Genomic DNA, 16,406 nt, shown 5'->3' with positions numbered 1-16,406 from the left:
ATCACCCTCTACTTGTTCACATCTCAAAGCTCAAGTATGTCTCACTATGTTAGGGTCTGTGAGTTAAGATATCAACAATTTGGATAGGAGGTGTATATAGCAAATCAATGTTATTTTTTGAATTCTGTACAGTAATAATTAAGTCTGGATACAAAACAAACAAACAAAAACCACCCCAGTAGGTCTAGTATTTAAAATATTGAAGTACTAGGACTGGAGAGATGGCTCAGTAGTTAATAAGCACTGGCTCACCTCCCAGAAGACCCAGGGTCCATTTCCAGAACCCATGATGGTGGCTCACAATCACCTTTAACTCCGGGTTCTGGGAACAAACACCTCTTCTGGCCTTCATGGGCCCCAGGCACACAAGGAAAACATATATACAATTTAAAATGTTCAGACATTAAAACTTGGAAAGTAAAAAGTCAGGAAGGCAAAGGTTAGTACTACGCAGCTTTTAATTCCTAAGTGACTACCTTTATTATAACCACTGATTTCTGGATAACTATGGTAAAATTATCTGAGAAATTACTAACATTGACAGAGAAACTACAATATAAAAATATGAGGTAGAAACTGATGTTCATGTATGACATACAGTGCATCTGAACCTGAACTACTTAACCTTGAACATCTATGTTTAAAAAAGGAGCAAGGGATATATTCAGTATGTGCTCAATAAATGTCTGTAAATTGATTAAGAAACTATTTTTATAAAGAAAAAAATACTGATTCTTCTTTGTTATACTCAAGATTTGGAAATCTACTATTTCTTTTCCTTGTGAGAGTGGCATGAAATATTCAGTCATTTTCTGAGGGCTGATAGTATTCATATTTTAGAAAATTAGCCAGTGTGTTTGCTTAAATCATAGTGTTTGAAATTGATAACAGTAGCCCTTTCTACTAAGCCAAGTATTACCATGAGCCACAGTGCTATTGGATGTAGTAATAGGGGTTGAGAAAGCCTCTAAGGACACAGAAATGGATATGATCATACCGTTGCTGGAATAGTCTCTGAGTTACAGACCACATCTCCAGTCCTCAAGGATTTCTGTACCTCATGGATATGATTCTTTATATCATTTACAGTTGGAAAAAATGATAAATTATGTCTTTCAGGTATCTCATCAGGTTTGAACAGTTCTCTTTCCACAAATTTCCTGGGGAGGATATAAAAAAACATATCTGTAATGATACACTTACAGATTGAAAAAAAATCTTTTTCAATATAAACTTTTGTAAAGTATTATTCATATTTATGCAAATAATTCATATTAATGTAAGTAATTCTGTAAATATTAAATATTAGCCATTTTAGATTTCTTTCTATTCATTAAAACAGAATTCATACAGGTTAAAGAATGGTGTTATTTTAATTGGTTCAAAGCACACATATTACAGAGCTTGGACATTTCATTTGTTTGTATGTTTGGAGACAAATTTCTCTGTGTAACAAACCTGGCTATCCTGAAACTCACAGACATCCACCTGCCTCTGCCTCCCAAGTGCTGGGACTAAAGTCATAAACCAGCACTGCCTGGATGAGCTTTAACATTTTTATGAATTAAACTTGAACCACAACCCTCAGTTTGGACATTATAATGTTTTCACTGCTTACCCTGTCAGACACAATTTTGAACACACTTCAGTTATTTCTTTTAACTATTACTGTGATCATGTGACCAGGTGTAACATTAATCCCACTTTACAGATAAGGGAGCTGAAGACTGCACAAGTTGAAGTTGCCCTGTGTTATATTCCTATTTTATAAGTAAGGAAGCACAGACCTATTTCTAATTTGTATATATAAACATCATATTACACTGCTTCCAAAAGGCATCAATTAATATACATGAAATTTGATGGCTCTTTGAGTTCAAGGCCAGCTTGGTCTACATAGTGAGTTCCAATCTACCCAGGGCTATATAGTGAGACCCAATCTCAAACAAACAAAAAGTAATTTTTGTACATACTTATTTTATTAATCAGATTTCACTACATAATAACCAAAAGGAGCAAGAAATTACAACATTACACACAGGCTGTAGTACTTACTAGACCCAGGTTTCATTCTGGCTCTGTCTTTCAAATCCAATTATTTAGCAATTTTAATTTCTATTTCTCATGTGTTAAGTGAGGATAAAGACATAATCTTTACTAAGTTGCTGAAAAATGATATATTTAGCCAGGCAGTGGTGGCACATGCCTTTAATCCCAGCACTTGGAAGACAGAGGCAAGTGGATCTCTGTTGAGTTTGAGGCCAGCCTGGTCTATAGAGAGAGTTCTAGGACAGGCTCCAAAACTACACAGAGAAACCCTGTCTGGAAAAACCAAATATATACATATATATATATATATATATATATATATATATATATATATACACACACACACACACACACACACACACATACATGTTTGGCAGAATATGTGATACATATATATAATTGTCTTATGAGAATAATTATTATACTTTAGATAGTTTTTCATCTAATGAAACTTTTTTTTTCTTTTTTCAAGAATGATTTTTCTCTGTGTATCCCTGGCTGTCCTGGAACTAGCTTTGTAGCCCAGGCTGGCCTTGAATTCACAGAGATCCACTTGCTTTTGCCTCCCACGAGCTGGGATTAAAGGTGTGTACCATCACCTCCAGCCTAATAAAACTTTTATTTGCAGTATTTTGAAGTAAATTTAATGGTACTCAAGATAATTTGCTTAATTAGTATTGTAGTGATACATACACACATATATATAATATATTATATTTATATATAATTGAAAATAACAGCATACATTGTTATAGTAAATAGTTTAGCTTATCTTTTTAAAAATCAAGTATTTTAATTTTTGAGAACTTCATACATATATATATTCTATTTCATTCCCCATATTATTTTAGAATAAAATTTTATTTAATTTCAAATAATCTAAAATAAGTATGTTAGCCTGGGATATTAATTTTTTTCTCCCTCTTTAAAATATGTATTATGTCAATCAATTCATTACAGGGATATTATGACTCACACCCATAATCCCAGCACTTGGTTATCTGAGATTAGGAAGATAGCTGAAAACTGGTAGCCAACCTGGGCTATATAAGTGAATTAGAGGCCAATCTGGGTTACATAGTAAGACCTTAGCTAGTAAAATAAAATGAATTCATCATGTAGAAATTGTCCAATCTGCCAAAGATGTAGTGTCTCATACGAGCATTTAGAATTATGTTAATAAATACTATACGCAGCTTGCCAGGCATTTGCTGAAAATAATGTCTGTAGGTAAGAAGAAACACACTATATCCTGTAATAGCATATGTCCTGGAAAGTGGCTATAAAGTTCCCACAAGGTTAAGTGTATTACTTAAGAACAAGTGTAGAAGAAAACACTGCTTCTCCTGTACCTTAGCTGCTTCCTCACTGCATACACTTGTCCTACTCCCTGTGACACTAATTCCTGAATCTTATGCGCTACTTGTGGGTGGAGGCGCGAGGGCAACGCACAATTCTCATCTCTGACTACAGTTTCTTCTTCGTCAAGAGGAGACACACGAAAAGGAGATGGTGACAGAGGGAGGCCACGAGTCTCTAAGTCATGATACTGATGAGCTTGCTGTGTAGGTAACTGCACATACCATCTGACAAGAGAAAACATTAAAATTTAAATATTAAAATTAGATAACTGTAGACAAAGGTGGGAATCATAATTACTTAGGTCAATAATCATCAAGAAAAGGAATTTTTTTTTTTTTTTTTTTGAGACAGGGTTTCTCTGTGTAGCTTTGTAGACCAGGCTGGCCTCGAATTCACAGAGATCCAACTGCCTCTCGAGTGCTGGGATTAAAGGTGTGTGTCACCACCACCCAGCAGGAATAGTCTTTTAAGCTAAAATTACATATGATAATGGCATGTGGAATAAAATTTTAAATGTCTTATGTTCAACTCTTCTAAGATTGACTTTATATTCAATTAAAAAGGTAACTTCATAAACTTTCAATATGACCCAAAAGTTAAGGCAATGCAGGGATTTACACATATATGAGGGTAGAGAGATGGCTCAGAAGTTAAGAGCACTTGTTAGTCTTACACTGGACTGGGTTTTGAGTCCCAGCACCTGAATGGTAGATCACAACCATCTGTAATTCCAGCTCAAGGGATCCATAGCTGTCTTCTAACTTATGTAGGCACCAGACATGCATATGGCATACACACATACACACACACACACACACACACACACACACACACACACACACACACACCATGCAGGCAAAACATCAATACACATAAAATAAATAAACAAACAAATAAATAAATAAACAAAGCATTCTCAATTCCTGTTGGCCCAATGAATAACAGAATCAACTAATATGTGAACACTTCTCATGTACAATAGTGCAAGAGATTGATGCTAGGGGAGGGGGGTGAAATCAAGCAATCTGGTAAAATACTGTTTTAATTGATTTTTCTTTTTTGTTGTTGTTTTTGAGACAGGGTCTTACACTGTAGCTCTGGCTGGCATGGGACTTGGCATGCAGACAAGGCTGACCTCCAACTCAGAGATCCACCAGCCTCTGACTTCTGAAACATAGAATTAAAGGTGTACATAACCATACCCAACTTAGATATTTCTGTACAACTGTGTGTGTGTGTGTGTGTGCGCGCGTGTGTGTATGTTGTTGGGGACTTAACTTTGGGCTAAGCCCTTGGCTAGGAAAGTGCTTTATACATGAGCTACTTAAAGGAGTCTGTTCTTTTATCATGCGGGCCCTGGGGACTGAACTCACTAAGGCATTTCACTGGCCCCTGTACTTGTGCATAATATAAACAAAACAGAGCCTAATTAATATTTACATAGTATGGAGCTGGAGAGATAGCTCAGTTTTTAAGAGCACTTGGTTCTCTTACACAGGCCCTGGGTTTGAGTCTCAGCACCCACATGGTAATTCACAACCATCTATAACTCAAGTACCAAGAGATCCAATGTCATTTTCAGACCTCCATTGACATCAAACATGCACTGGTGCACATATATACATGCAGGAAAACATTTGAACACAAAATAAAATTTAAAAATATAGTAATTTTTTTAAAAATACAAATTTTAGAGTTATATGTTTTAAAAATTAATGCTAATTATTGACTTCACTTTTAAGTTTTTACAAAAGATCATAAAAAATGTTTTCTTTATAGTTGACCTCATTATACAATAATAAATTCTTCATCTGAACTGCCAAATAAAGGACAGTAAGCCAGAAGTATTATAGTTCCTCCTATTTAAGACATGAAGCACAAAATGGAATTTAACTTAGAGCTTAAAATTCACTGATTGCTGTCACAGGAATCAACAATGTATGTATGGTTAGAATTACATACAATTTTTAGGTAATAAAGTCAGTAACATACAATAGAAATAAGTTTAATACTGGTGAGGTAACTAACTTATAAGACCAGTCCTTAATGAAATAATTGAAAACGTAACTATAAGTGTCCTTGTTAATGATGCTAATTAGCACATGAGAGGGCTGTAGGAATGCCTCACCGAAGAACGCCACCAGCGTCTACCAAGTTCTTCTTTAGCATGGTGAAGGCTTTCTCCTGCTCCATTCTGATGACTTTCCTGTCAATTTGGGGGTCTGTAGGTACTCTATATTCAGGGAACTTCTGTACCTTTTTAATGTAAATCCTTTATACAAGACAAAGAAGAAAACTGTTTATTATGGTCTCAAGAAATACCTAACATCAATAAAAAGCTCAAACAGAGAAGTTAGAGAATAGTTAATTCAGCATTCAGAATCTTATTAAATATGTCAAATTAAATGCATGATACTTAGAAAATTAACAATTATCACAATGTGAGTATAACTATCTAAATATAGATAATTTTTCTGAAATTTTTTTCCTTCATTGTTATGAAAGTCATGATTCACATCGGGTTTATTTTCAGGATACTCTTTCAGACTGACTGCCTTTAAACTTCATTAGCTAAACACATTTAAGACAATGAAGACACTTAATTTTTTCTTTTTTCAAGACAGGGTTTCTCTGTGTTGCCTTGGCTGTCCTGGAACTAGCTCTGTAGACCAGGCTGGCCTTGTACTCACAGAGATCTACCTACCTCTGCCTCCCCAGTGCTGGGATAAAGGCATGCATCACCACCACCCAGCTGGTTCACATTTTTTATCCTCACCCAGAGCAATAACAACCTAGTCCTTTATCTAAAAATTACTATTGCTCTCATACATTGCTGGTATGAATGTAAATTGGTAAAATCTCTCTTAGAACCAATTTTTCTTTGTCAACATTTTATTATTTATTTAATTATTTGGTTTTTCAAGACAGAGTTTCTTTGAGTAGCCCCGGCTGTCCTGGAACTCACTTTGTACACCAGGCTGGCCTTGAACTCACAGAGATCTGACTGTCTCTGCCTCCCAAGTGCTGGATTAAAGGCATATGACTCCACTGCCTGGCTCTTTGTCAACATTTTAAAAGTATATAACCTTATAGGGATTTATCCTACTAATAAATGTAAACAAGGTTATTAATTGTGGTTTTAAATCTAATAACAGAATTCATCATCAGGCATGTTGGTAAATATCTGTAAATCCTAGCAATAAAGAGGCAGAGGCAAGAGGGTGTGGAATTCAAGGCTACCCTTGACTACACAGTGTGTGTGAAGGTAGCCTGGATGACATGAGATTCTATCTCAGAAACCAATTTTTTCATGGCTTACATATCTATCCATAGGGGATTAATTAAATGTTATACTTACAAATGGAATATTACACAGCTATTTAAAAGAAAAAATACTCATATACCAATATGAAGCCACTTTAAAGATAAACTAGAAATGAAAATAGCTTAGTGTTTATTAAGTAGTATATGTCATATGAATACTAGTCAGCAATTTGATATCTGTACGTATTAGAGACTGGGGTAGTTTGAATGTAACTGGCCTCCATAGGAGGTGTGGCCTTGTTGGAGTGGGTGTGGTCTTTTGGAGGAAGTGTGTCACTGTGGAGGTGGGCTTTGAGGTCTCATATATGCTCAGGCCATGCCCAGTATTTCAGTTCACTTCTTACTGCCTGTGCAAGATGTAGGACTCTCAGCTCCTCCAGCACCATGACTGCCTGCATGCTGCCACACTCCACCATGATGATAATGGACAGAACTTCTGAACTATACACCACCCAATTAAATGTTTTCCGTTATAACAAGAGGCATCGTGGTCATGGTGTCTCTTCACAGCAAAAGCAACCCTAACTAAGACAGATACTCACTACAGGCTTTCAGGTCACAGGGAAGAGAGAATACTATTACCTCAGTTTAAGGAAAGAAAGCATTAGTGGGATTCACTGACCTTTTAGGGTAGGTGGAAGGTAAGTATATACTCATACACATACATATTTATATATAGAAAAATCTTTGAAAATGATGCGAAAAGAAGTGTTAAGAGTTGAGGCTTTAATGGGGAACATACAAAACTTAGAATTCACTGTACACAATTGAACTGTCTGAACTTAATACAAATGCTTTTGTTTGCTATTCAAACATAAGACGTTAATGTAAAAAAGTAAAGGAGGATAAAATAAGCTTACCTGGCTGGACAAGTAGCTTTGTAGAGATGACAGGACCTACTTTCTTGCTCACCAATTCTTTTTAACTGGAAACCTTTCCTCCTTGGTCCATACTGACACTCCATTACCACAGCCCGACTACCTGTGGACCACAGCCAACCAGTGACAGTAACTGATGTGATTATATAGTCTAGACAGATTTTTAAAAACTTTGTTGTAGCAATTTCAACATCTATATTTGTTAAGTACATAAGCATATAGAACAAAAACATCAGGGTTTTTTTTTTTTTTTTTTTTTTTTTTTTTTCCGAGACAGGGTTTCTCTGTGGCTTTGGAGACTGTCCTGGAACTAGCTCTTGTAGACCAAGCTGGTCTCCAACTCACAAAGGATCCACCTGCCTCTGCCTCCCAAGTGCTGGGATTAAAGGTGTGCACCACTACTGCCTGGCTCAAACATCAGTATTTCTTACTAAAATGCAAACAGACATTCGTTTATATAAAATTTATCAAATATGCCATAATATGGTAAGGAATTAATAAACATTACAGTTACTGATACATAGAGACATGTTTTTGTTTTGTTTTGCTTTGTTTTGGGTATTACAAGGCAGGGTTTTTCTGTATAGCAGCTTTGGCTGTCCTGGAACTCACTTTGTAGACCAGGCGAGCCTTGAACTCAGAGATGTACCTGCCTCTGCCTCCCAAGTGCTGGGAATGAAGGTGTGTGTCAGATAAGACAAATGATTTTTAATAATACTAAATGCACTACTTTATAAGTTGAAGTTAGCAAATGTTACATTTGGTCAATAGTTAATACTATTTAAAATCTTAAATCCCTTTAAATCTTTTTTAGATTTATTTCATACAGAAGAACGTTTTCTTGCATGTACATATGTGTACATGTTCATGCCCACAGGGATAAGAAGAGGTGATGGGAGATGTCATTCTGTATATGTTTCTCATACTGGTTAATGAATAAAGCACTGTTGGCCAATAGGAAAGCAAGATAGGAGGGACTAGGAGACAGGAGGAAAGAGGAAGTAGTAAGGAGTCAACATGGAGAGGCTGGAGAGAGCAGGACAGCAGCCGGCTGTCCGGTAAGAGGAGACCACGTGGAAATAATAGATTAACAGAAATGGGTTAATAATTAAGACAGAGCTAGCCGATAAGAAACTAACACCAACAGCATTATATCAAATACAGAGTCTCTGTGTGTTATTTGGGCTGGCACGGCGGCGGGACAAGAACAGCAGCGGGTGGAAAAACCTAACTCCTTACATATGGCGCCCACGTGGCTAATAAGAACTCCCACTTAAAATTTAACAAAAGCTTTAAAAAATAAAGGGGTTTTTTTACAAACAAAAGAACAGAGACAAGCAAGGTTTCTTGGTAGTAGAATTTTTCTCGATTGGACTCTGATTTGCGAGAGACAAGCAGATAATTCTGCAGCTCCTTTAAGGAAAGGCTCCTGACTCAGCATAAGTGGCAAAAAACCACACGGCTTTTAAGAAACACTACTAACAATTTATTGGTGTGTACGAGAGCTTGCAATGGCAGTGACCACATCTACAAGCTGGCAGCATGCAGACCAAGGCAGTGAGCACAGTTCTCAGTGCTGGCGGTAAAATAGCCACTATCATCTTTGGTAAACTGCAGCAGAAACAGCTTTGACTTTCATTTTAGCAATGTTGTTGTTTAATAGATAAAGACTCGTAGCCAGACAAAGATAAAGATTTACAGTAAAGACAGATTCACATTAAGAAAAACCACTAAAGGTTTACAGTGTGTTCTAAAATATATGTAGGCTTGGGAGAGAAAAGAAATAAAATGGTTTTTAAAAGACAGGAGCTGGGTATGATGGCACACGCCTTTAATTCCAACATTTGGGAGGCAGAGGCAAGCAGATCTCTGTGATTTCAAAGTTAACCTGGTATGCAGAGTAAATTCCAGGACAGATAAGAGTTATACAGAGAAAAGTAAAAAAACCAAAATAATAAAAAAGCCACACGTGGAGAGAATCTGGATTCTGTACGGTATTATATTGTCTTTAAATTGTTTGACTGCTGAGAAAATAACAACAACTAATAAAAAATAACCACAAGTAATCTCCTCTTAAAAGTAAAAAGGGGATTGTGGTATAGATATGAATACTTTGTTTTGGAATGGATTTTCATTTATTGATACAATTTAATGTCAATTTTGTGGTATGTATATTTCTCCTTTTGTTTAGGTATTGTGTTTATATAGCTCATTTAGAAATGTAATGTATAATGGAGTACAGATTATAGATAATTACCTATGATAGTCAAAACTTAGAGTTAAGTTAGTTAAGTTTTTCAAGATACTCAGAGATTTGAGATAGACAGGAATTCTTCAAACCTTTCAAAGACCTACAGAATATGACATTTAAAATGGTTTAGGGTTTTTCTTGACAATGAGGCACAATTGCTCCTGGCAACATCACCTGCGTCAGAAAGAAAGATGGACATTGAAGAAACTCGTTAGGTAGTTTACTGCAAATATGGCAAGACTAGCCATTTGGACAAGATACTGCTCTTGTCTGGGCTGTTTGACTTTATGCTGTATAAACTGGACATGCACGACTCACAGAAAGATGACTGCTAATTCAAGATGGACATTGCTACACAGAGTTCCTGCTTCATGGAAGAGTCTGCCAGACAGTCTGCAGGACACAGAGAAAAGTGACTGACAAACTGCCAATACAAGAAGACAGTTTAAAGTTTCCTGCTTTGCTGAAGAGTCTGCCAGACACACTATGGCCTATGGGCTGAAGATAAAACATTACAAAAAACTTCAGGTGCCTGACCAGGTAGCAAGATGTCTCTGTCATTTCTAGAGTTTATATACTATCCTTCTGTGGTCTTTGAAGGAGTTGAAGACAAATAGTTATGGTTATAGTTTTCCTTAGTTAAGCTTAAAGATAAGTTACATATAGGACTTTAGACTCAAAATATTAGATAATAAAATAGTTTCTTTTAATCTTGCTAAAAGTTAATGGACAAATATTGTTAACTGTGATTTCTTATTTGATAACTGTTGTGTTATATATTTTGCTATGTTAAGGTTAAAACTCTTTATTTTAGACAGAAAAGAGGAGATAATGGAAGATGTCTCTCTAGCCCCCAATTTCCTTAAAAAGTGAAACCACAATGAAAGATTTAATTTTATTTATTGTTGTGTGTGTGCCTGCAAGAGTTTATGAGCACCAAGTGTGTGAAGGTGCCTATGGAGACCTGAGGGTGCAGTGCTGGATCCCATTAACTTGGAGTTACAGGTAGTTATGGGATGCATGATGTGGGAGCTGGGACCTGAACCCAGGTCCTCTGCAAGAGCAGAAGAGCTCTTAATTCTGCCACACCTCTTTAGTCCCCTTACTTCCTTTTCTAAAATCATTTATTTTGTTATATTTGACCTGTTAGATTAATGTGATGATCTGCCACTAAGATGGTACCCAGGCATCCTGGCCTCCTACTACTCATTTCCTTATGTAGCTCTTCACCTTTGACATGGGCTATATTGACCAACTTCTACTAAAAATGGCAATAATGACAATATGTTATTGTAGCTATTAGGTTATAAGAAGACTACAATTTCCATCTTGAGTACTCTTACTCTTACGTGGTCTGCTGCCTCTAGGTGACATTAGCTGCTATATAGTGAGGAACTCTATGCAAAGGCCTACACAAGTGAGACTGGAATTGTCTCCTCTCCTAGTAAGGTACAAGATGACTGCAATACCAGCCAACACTACAACCTCCGTCCATGTGAGAACCTGGGGCAGAGTCACCTTGCTAAGCTATACTTAGAATTATGACACTCAGAAACTGAGATAATAAATATTTGTAGTTCTAAGCCTTCAAGTTTGGTAAAATTTATTACATTAAAGTAGATTACAAATACATAGATGTGAAAACCATGCTACATAAGAGGTGAATATTCTACTCTACTGCAAGATACAACCAACTTTTAAGACATAAAAAAAAAACGGTTGGAGAGATGGCTCAGTGGCTAAGAGCACTGGCTGCTCTTCTAGAGGACCCTGCATCAATTCCAAGCACCTATATGGTATCTGTAACTCTAGTGCCATAGGATCTAATGCCCTCTTCTGGTTTCTGTGGGCACTGCACATATGTAGTACTCCAGCAACATATCCCTATACAAAAAATAAAACCTCAAAAATTTAAAATATATATAAAATTGTTAAACATAAATAAAAATTTGGAAGGCCGACACTAAAGTGTAAGACCTCTGTTTAAGGGGGATTATTGGTGACTTTATAACATTAATATAAACTACTATTATTTATTTATTTGTTGTTTAGTGTGGTAGTTTTACAAGCTCATAGGCACTATTGGGAGGTGTGGCCTTGTTGGAAGAAGTGTGTCACTGGAGGGGGGACGGGCTCTGAGGTCTCTTTTGCTCAAGCTTCCCTCATTGTCTCAGTCTACTTCCTGTTGCCTTCTGATTAAGATGTAGACAGCACTATGTCTACTGCCATACTCCCCACCAAGATGATGATGGACTAAACCTCTGAACTGTAAGCCATCACCCCAGTTAAATGTTTTCTTTTGTAAGAGTTGCCGTGGTCATGGTGTCTCTTCACAGCAACAGAAACCCTAACGGAGACATTTAGAGATAGAATCTCACTAAGTAGCCTTGACTGGCCTGTAACTCACCAGGTTACAGCCTTGTACTCAAAGAGATATACTTCCTTCTGTCTCCTCAGTGCTAGGTTTGAAGGCCTGTACCACCAAATATCACTCTGTTAATTATCTTAAAGTTTGATGCTGGGGCTGTTACATATGTTTAGGGAGGATAAAGATCAGAGTAACCATATGCTGACAGCTGTTGAAGATATATGATAGATTCCTGGAGTGTAAAGTTTTGTATATGCTTATCTCTATTTTTGATACATATGAAAATTCCCATAACATAACATTTCTTTATTTTGATACAGGGTCCACCATGTAACCCTGGCAGGCCTTGAACTCCCAGAGAGCGTCCTGCCTCTATTTCCAGAGTACTGGATTACAAGGTCATGTCCCAGAGCACCTGGCTGGTTTTGTTTGTTTGTTTGTTTTGAAACAGGGTCTCTCTGTATAGTCTTGGTTGTTCTGGAACTCACTATATAAACCAGACTGTCCACAAACTCAAAGATATTCTTGCCTCTGTCTCCTGAGAGCTTGGGTTAAAGGTATATACCACCATGCCTGGCCTAACCTAGATATTTTTTAAAGTCTGAAAATACTAAGCTCAGAATTGAATGTAAAGAAGTTTATAAGACTGCCAAAAGGAATGAAAAGCAGCAATTCTCATTACAAATGGTTGTGAACCATCCTGTGAGTGCTGGGAATTGAACTCAGCACCTTTGGAAGAGCAGCCAGTGCTCTTAACTTCTGAACCATCTCTTCAATCCCCCAACTTCTTTATGAGTAAACCTGAAACTTAAAATTTTCAGAAAACAAAGCCTTTGGAACTCACTTGGCTGCAGAATCTGATCTAAACAATAAAATTTTATGTGTCTATATATCTATCATCTATCTATGAGATGCTTTATTCTGTTAGTGTGACTATAAAGGATTATTTTTGGATTACATGATAGTGTCTGTAGGTCTACTTGGAAAAAGTTCTATTTATTAGCATACTATACAAATGAAGTATTATTTATTCAGTGTTATTGATTAAAACATAATTTTATTACATAAAGTAATTGCTTATATTTGTTATATTTTCTTTTTAGTTTAATTATTTCAGCCATTAAAATTCAATTCTCACCTACCAAAATGAAATATATCCTCTCACAATAGAGCACAGCTGCTAGGGAATCTTTAAGTAACTAGTGAGAAGTACCTGCATTGACAAATGGGATTCCGTCGTATGGGACATACTGGGACTTCCACATCAAGCGTGTGGCAGGTTTGGCTGGGCTGGGAGACTGGCGAGTACCCCAGACACTCTGTGTTTGCTGCTTGTGAAAAGTTAGGATGCTTTCTAATTCAGTCTCACTGACACAGTAGCCACGGTAAGAATCTCCAATTTTCTGTACAAGGGAGAAATTAAATAAAAAAATCATTGGCAAATATGTTTCGGTGAACAGTAAACTAATGAGACAGTTATCTAAGATAAAATAGTATCAGTTCAATTCCTCACCACTGCCTGTAAAAGCAGTGAGGTCTGATATGAACTCAAGCAGTATCATTAAACAGATCTAAGGAAATATAATGACATATACACTGCCACACAAGAAGTAAATTTTAGAAAAGAAAACTTGAATAGGTAATATACCCATTCTCTTGTATATCCAAAATTCTAATCCTAGATCAACACAAAACTAACCATAAAGTGCTGGTTCTTTGCAATTTTTTTTAAAAAAAAGTATTTGTTTTTAATGTGCATTGATGTTTTGCCTGAATGTATATCTGTGTGAGGGTGTTATATCTTGGAGTTATAGATAGTTGTTAGCTGCCATGTCAGTGCTGGGAATTGAACCCAGGTCCCCTGGAAGAGCAGTCAGTGCTCTTAACCACTGAGGCTTCTTCCCAGCCCTTCTTTATGACTTTTTTAAATATAATGCCAAGAATCTATTCAATCCCAAGGAAAACTATGACTATGTATTCTAAAAAGAATCTTGTACAAGAACATCATTATATTAATACTTTTTATATAACATTTAATTTTGGGGGTATTTTATTTATTTTTATTTTATGTATGAGTAACTTATCTACATATATGTCAATATACACATGCATACAGTGGTGTCAGAACTGTAGTTATAGACTGTTGTGGGCCACCATATAGGTTTTGGAATTGAACGAATGTCCTCTGCAAGAGCCACAAGTTCTCTTAACCACTTTCAGAATTGTGACTTGGACATAGTGATATACACCTTCAATTACAGGACTTGGGATCTTGCAGTAGAAGGACTAACACAAGTTTAAAGCTAGCTTTGTCTGCATAGTGAGTTATCAGGCTAGCCATGGCTACATTATGATACCATCTCAAACAGTCAACAAAAACCAGCTAAGTATCTGAAATCAGTCTAAAACTTTGTGTCTGGATATCGAAGGAAAAGGTGTTTATTAAAAAACAAAACAAAAGAAACAAAAAAACAGGCATAGGATGTAGGAAGCAGAGCTAACTGGTGTATGGTCACAGTGAATTAAGGTAAAATCTAAATAAAACTTCAAAAAGATGCCGAAGTTCTGGGACAAGGGCAAGAATTAGAGAACTGGTGACACAGATTTGCAAATCATTTTATTAACATGAAAGCTGAAGGCAACAAAATAGGAAAACCCTTCAAAAGATAAAATAAAGACAAGATCAAAAGCAAATCTTGAGGAGTTTATACTGAGACTATAAAAAGAAATAAATGCAAACAAGGGGGGGAGGTAGTGCAACGCAAACGGTAGAAAGGGATGATAATGAAGTTTCAAGGCAGACAAGGAAAGGCAGCCACCATGGCGGGAAATGACAGTGAAGAAACAAGAGCCTGTGTAACTGCTGCTTTTTCTCTTGTCCCGTTTATTGTTTCAAGGGACAGGGTTTCATGCAGCCCAGGCTGAGCTTGAACTCACTATGTAGCCAAGGATGATTTTCAACTCTTGGTCCTCCTGCCACCCAAGTGCTGGGATTACAGGCATGCACAACTACAACAGGCTTAACCAGAGCCTATTATCTTTACAGAATGAAACAACAGGCAAGCATAAAGGCATACAGAATATGCATACAGACTTATTACTTATATTTAAAATGTTCATTTGGGGATGAAATGTTTCCACAACCAGTTTAATGAGGTAAGGATTATCTTAAACTCACCTCACAACTCCTAAGACGGCAGGCCCATATAGGTGTGTTAGAAGAAAGTGGCTGAAGAGGAGCCAGCAAAGGTTCTTCAAGCATTCTGAGAGGAAATGAATAGATGTAAATACGTAGTTTTATATACACACACACACACACACACAGAGAGACAGGACATTCAAATATTCAAATGCTTGGTCTTTTCACTTTGTGTGTACGTATGTAATATTGTATTATATGGAGACACACATGTGCATATACGTGTGTACACATGTGTATTGAAACCAGAGTTTGACATCACATGTTTTCCATAGTCATTCTTCAAGTTATTTATTTATTTATTGTTTTTTTTAAAGACAGGGTTTCTCTGTGTTGCTCTGGCCATCCTGGAACTCACTCTGTAGACCAGGATAGACTCAAACTGAGATCCTCCTGCCTCTGCCTCCTACAAGCTAGGATTAAAGGCGTGTGCCACTGCCACTACCAACACCCAGCTCAGCTTATTTTTTGAGACTAGGTTTCTTGCTGAACCTGGAGCTCACCAATTCTGCAAACTGGCTATCCTTGTGCCCCTCTTTCCAAAGGTCACAGACAAGAACTACTGCACATGGTTTTGAACACAGGCCTCACACTGTGTGCTGAATGCTTTAGTAACTAAGTCATCTCCCTAGACCACCTCTTTAAAGATATATTTTATATGTCTTCCTCATACTTCATCTGTAAGTAAGTATGTATACCACATGTGACTGGAGGCAGAGTGGGCATTGGATCCCCTGAATTTGGAATCAAAGGTGGCTATGAGTCATCATATGGATGCAAGGAACCAAACCCAGGTCCTCTATAAGAACAGCAAGAGCTCTTAAGCACAGAACCATCTCTCCAACCTCAGACTCTTTCTTTTTTAAAACAAACAGAAAAACATTTTAATGCAGGATTTATTCCATGCCACTGATTTATGTTTCTCTGGTTTCTTCTGGGAATCTCTTTCTTCTGTGAAATCTTCTACTCTGCTTT

The 16,406-nt window shown here is 36.8% G+C and overlaps 1 protein-coding gene across 1 annotated transcript in view; it reads right to left on the bottom strand.

Moving 5' to 3' along the window:
• The window catches only part of Carf (calcium responsive transcription factor), a 48,142-nt gene that overhangs the window by 11,565 nt on the left and 20,171 nt on the right, over positions 1 to 16,406 (bottom strand). The window contains exons 8-13 of the mRNA XM_051190290.1: positions 15,411 to 15,495; positions 13,446 to 13,635; positions 7,596 to 7,716; positions 5,540 to 5,683; positions 3,402 to 3,635; positions 998 to 1,160 (exon numbers count right to left, since the gene is read on the bottom strand). Coding sequence (XP_051046247.1) covers positions 998 to 1,160; positions 3,402 to 3,635; positions 5,540 to 5,683; positions 7,596 to 7,716; positions 13,446 to 13,635; positions 15,411 to 15,495 — 937 coding nt within the window. The remainder of the gene's footprint in view (positions 1 to 997; positions 1,161 to 3,401; positions 3,636 to 5,539; positions 5,684 to 7,595; positions 7,717 to 13,445; positions 13,636 to 15,410; positions 15,496 to 16,406) is intronic.

This window comes from Phodopus roborovskii, unplaced genomic scaffold, assembly GCF_943737965.1.
Source record: "Phodopus roborovskii unplaced genomic scaffold, PHOROB, whole genome shotgun sequence".
Taxonomy (NCBI): domain Eukaryota; kingdom Metazoa; phylum Chordata; class Mammalia; order Rodentia; family Cricetidae; genus Phodopus; species Phodopus roborovskii.
Note: the sequence above shows the minus strand (reverse complement) of the source record. Positions and strands in the feature narration are given on the sequence as shown.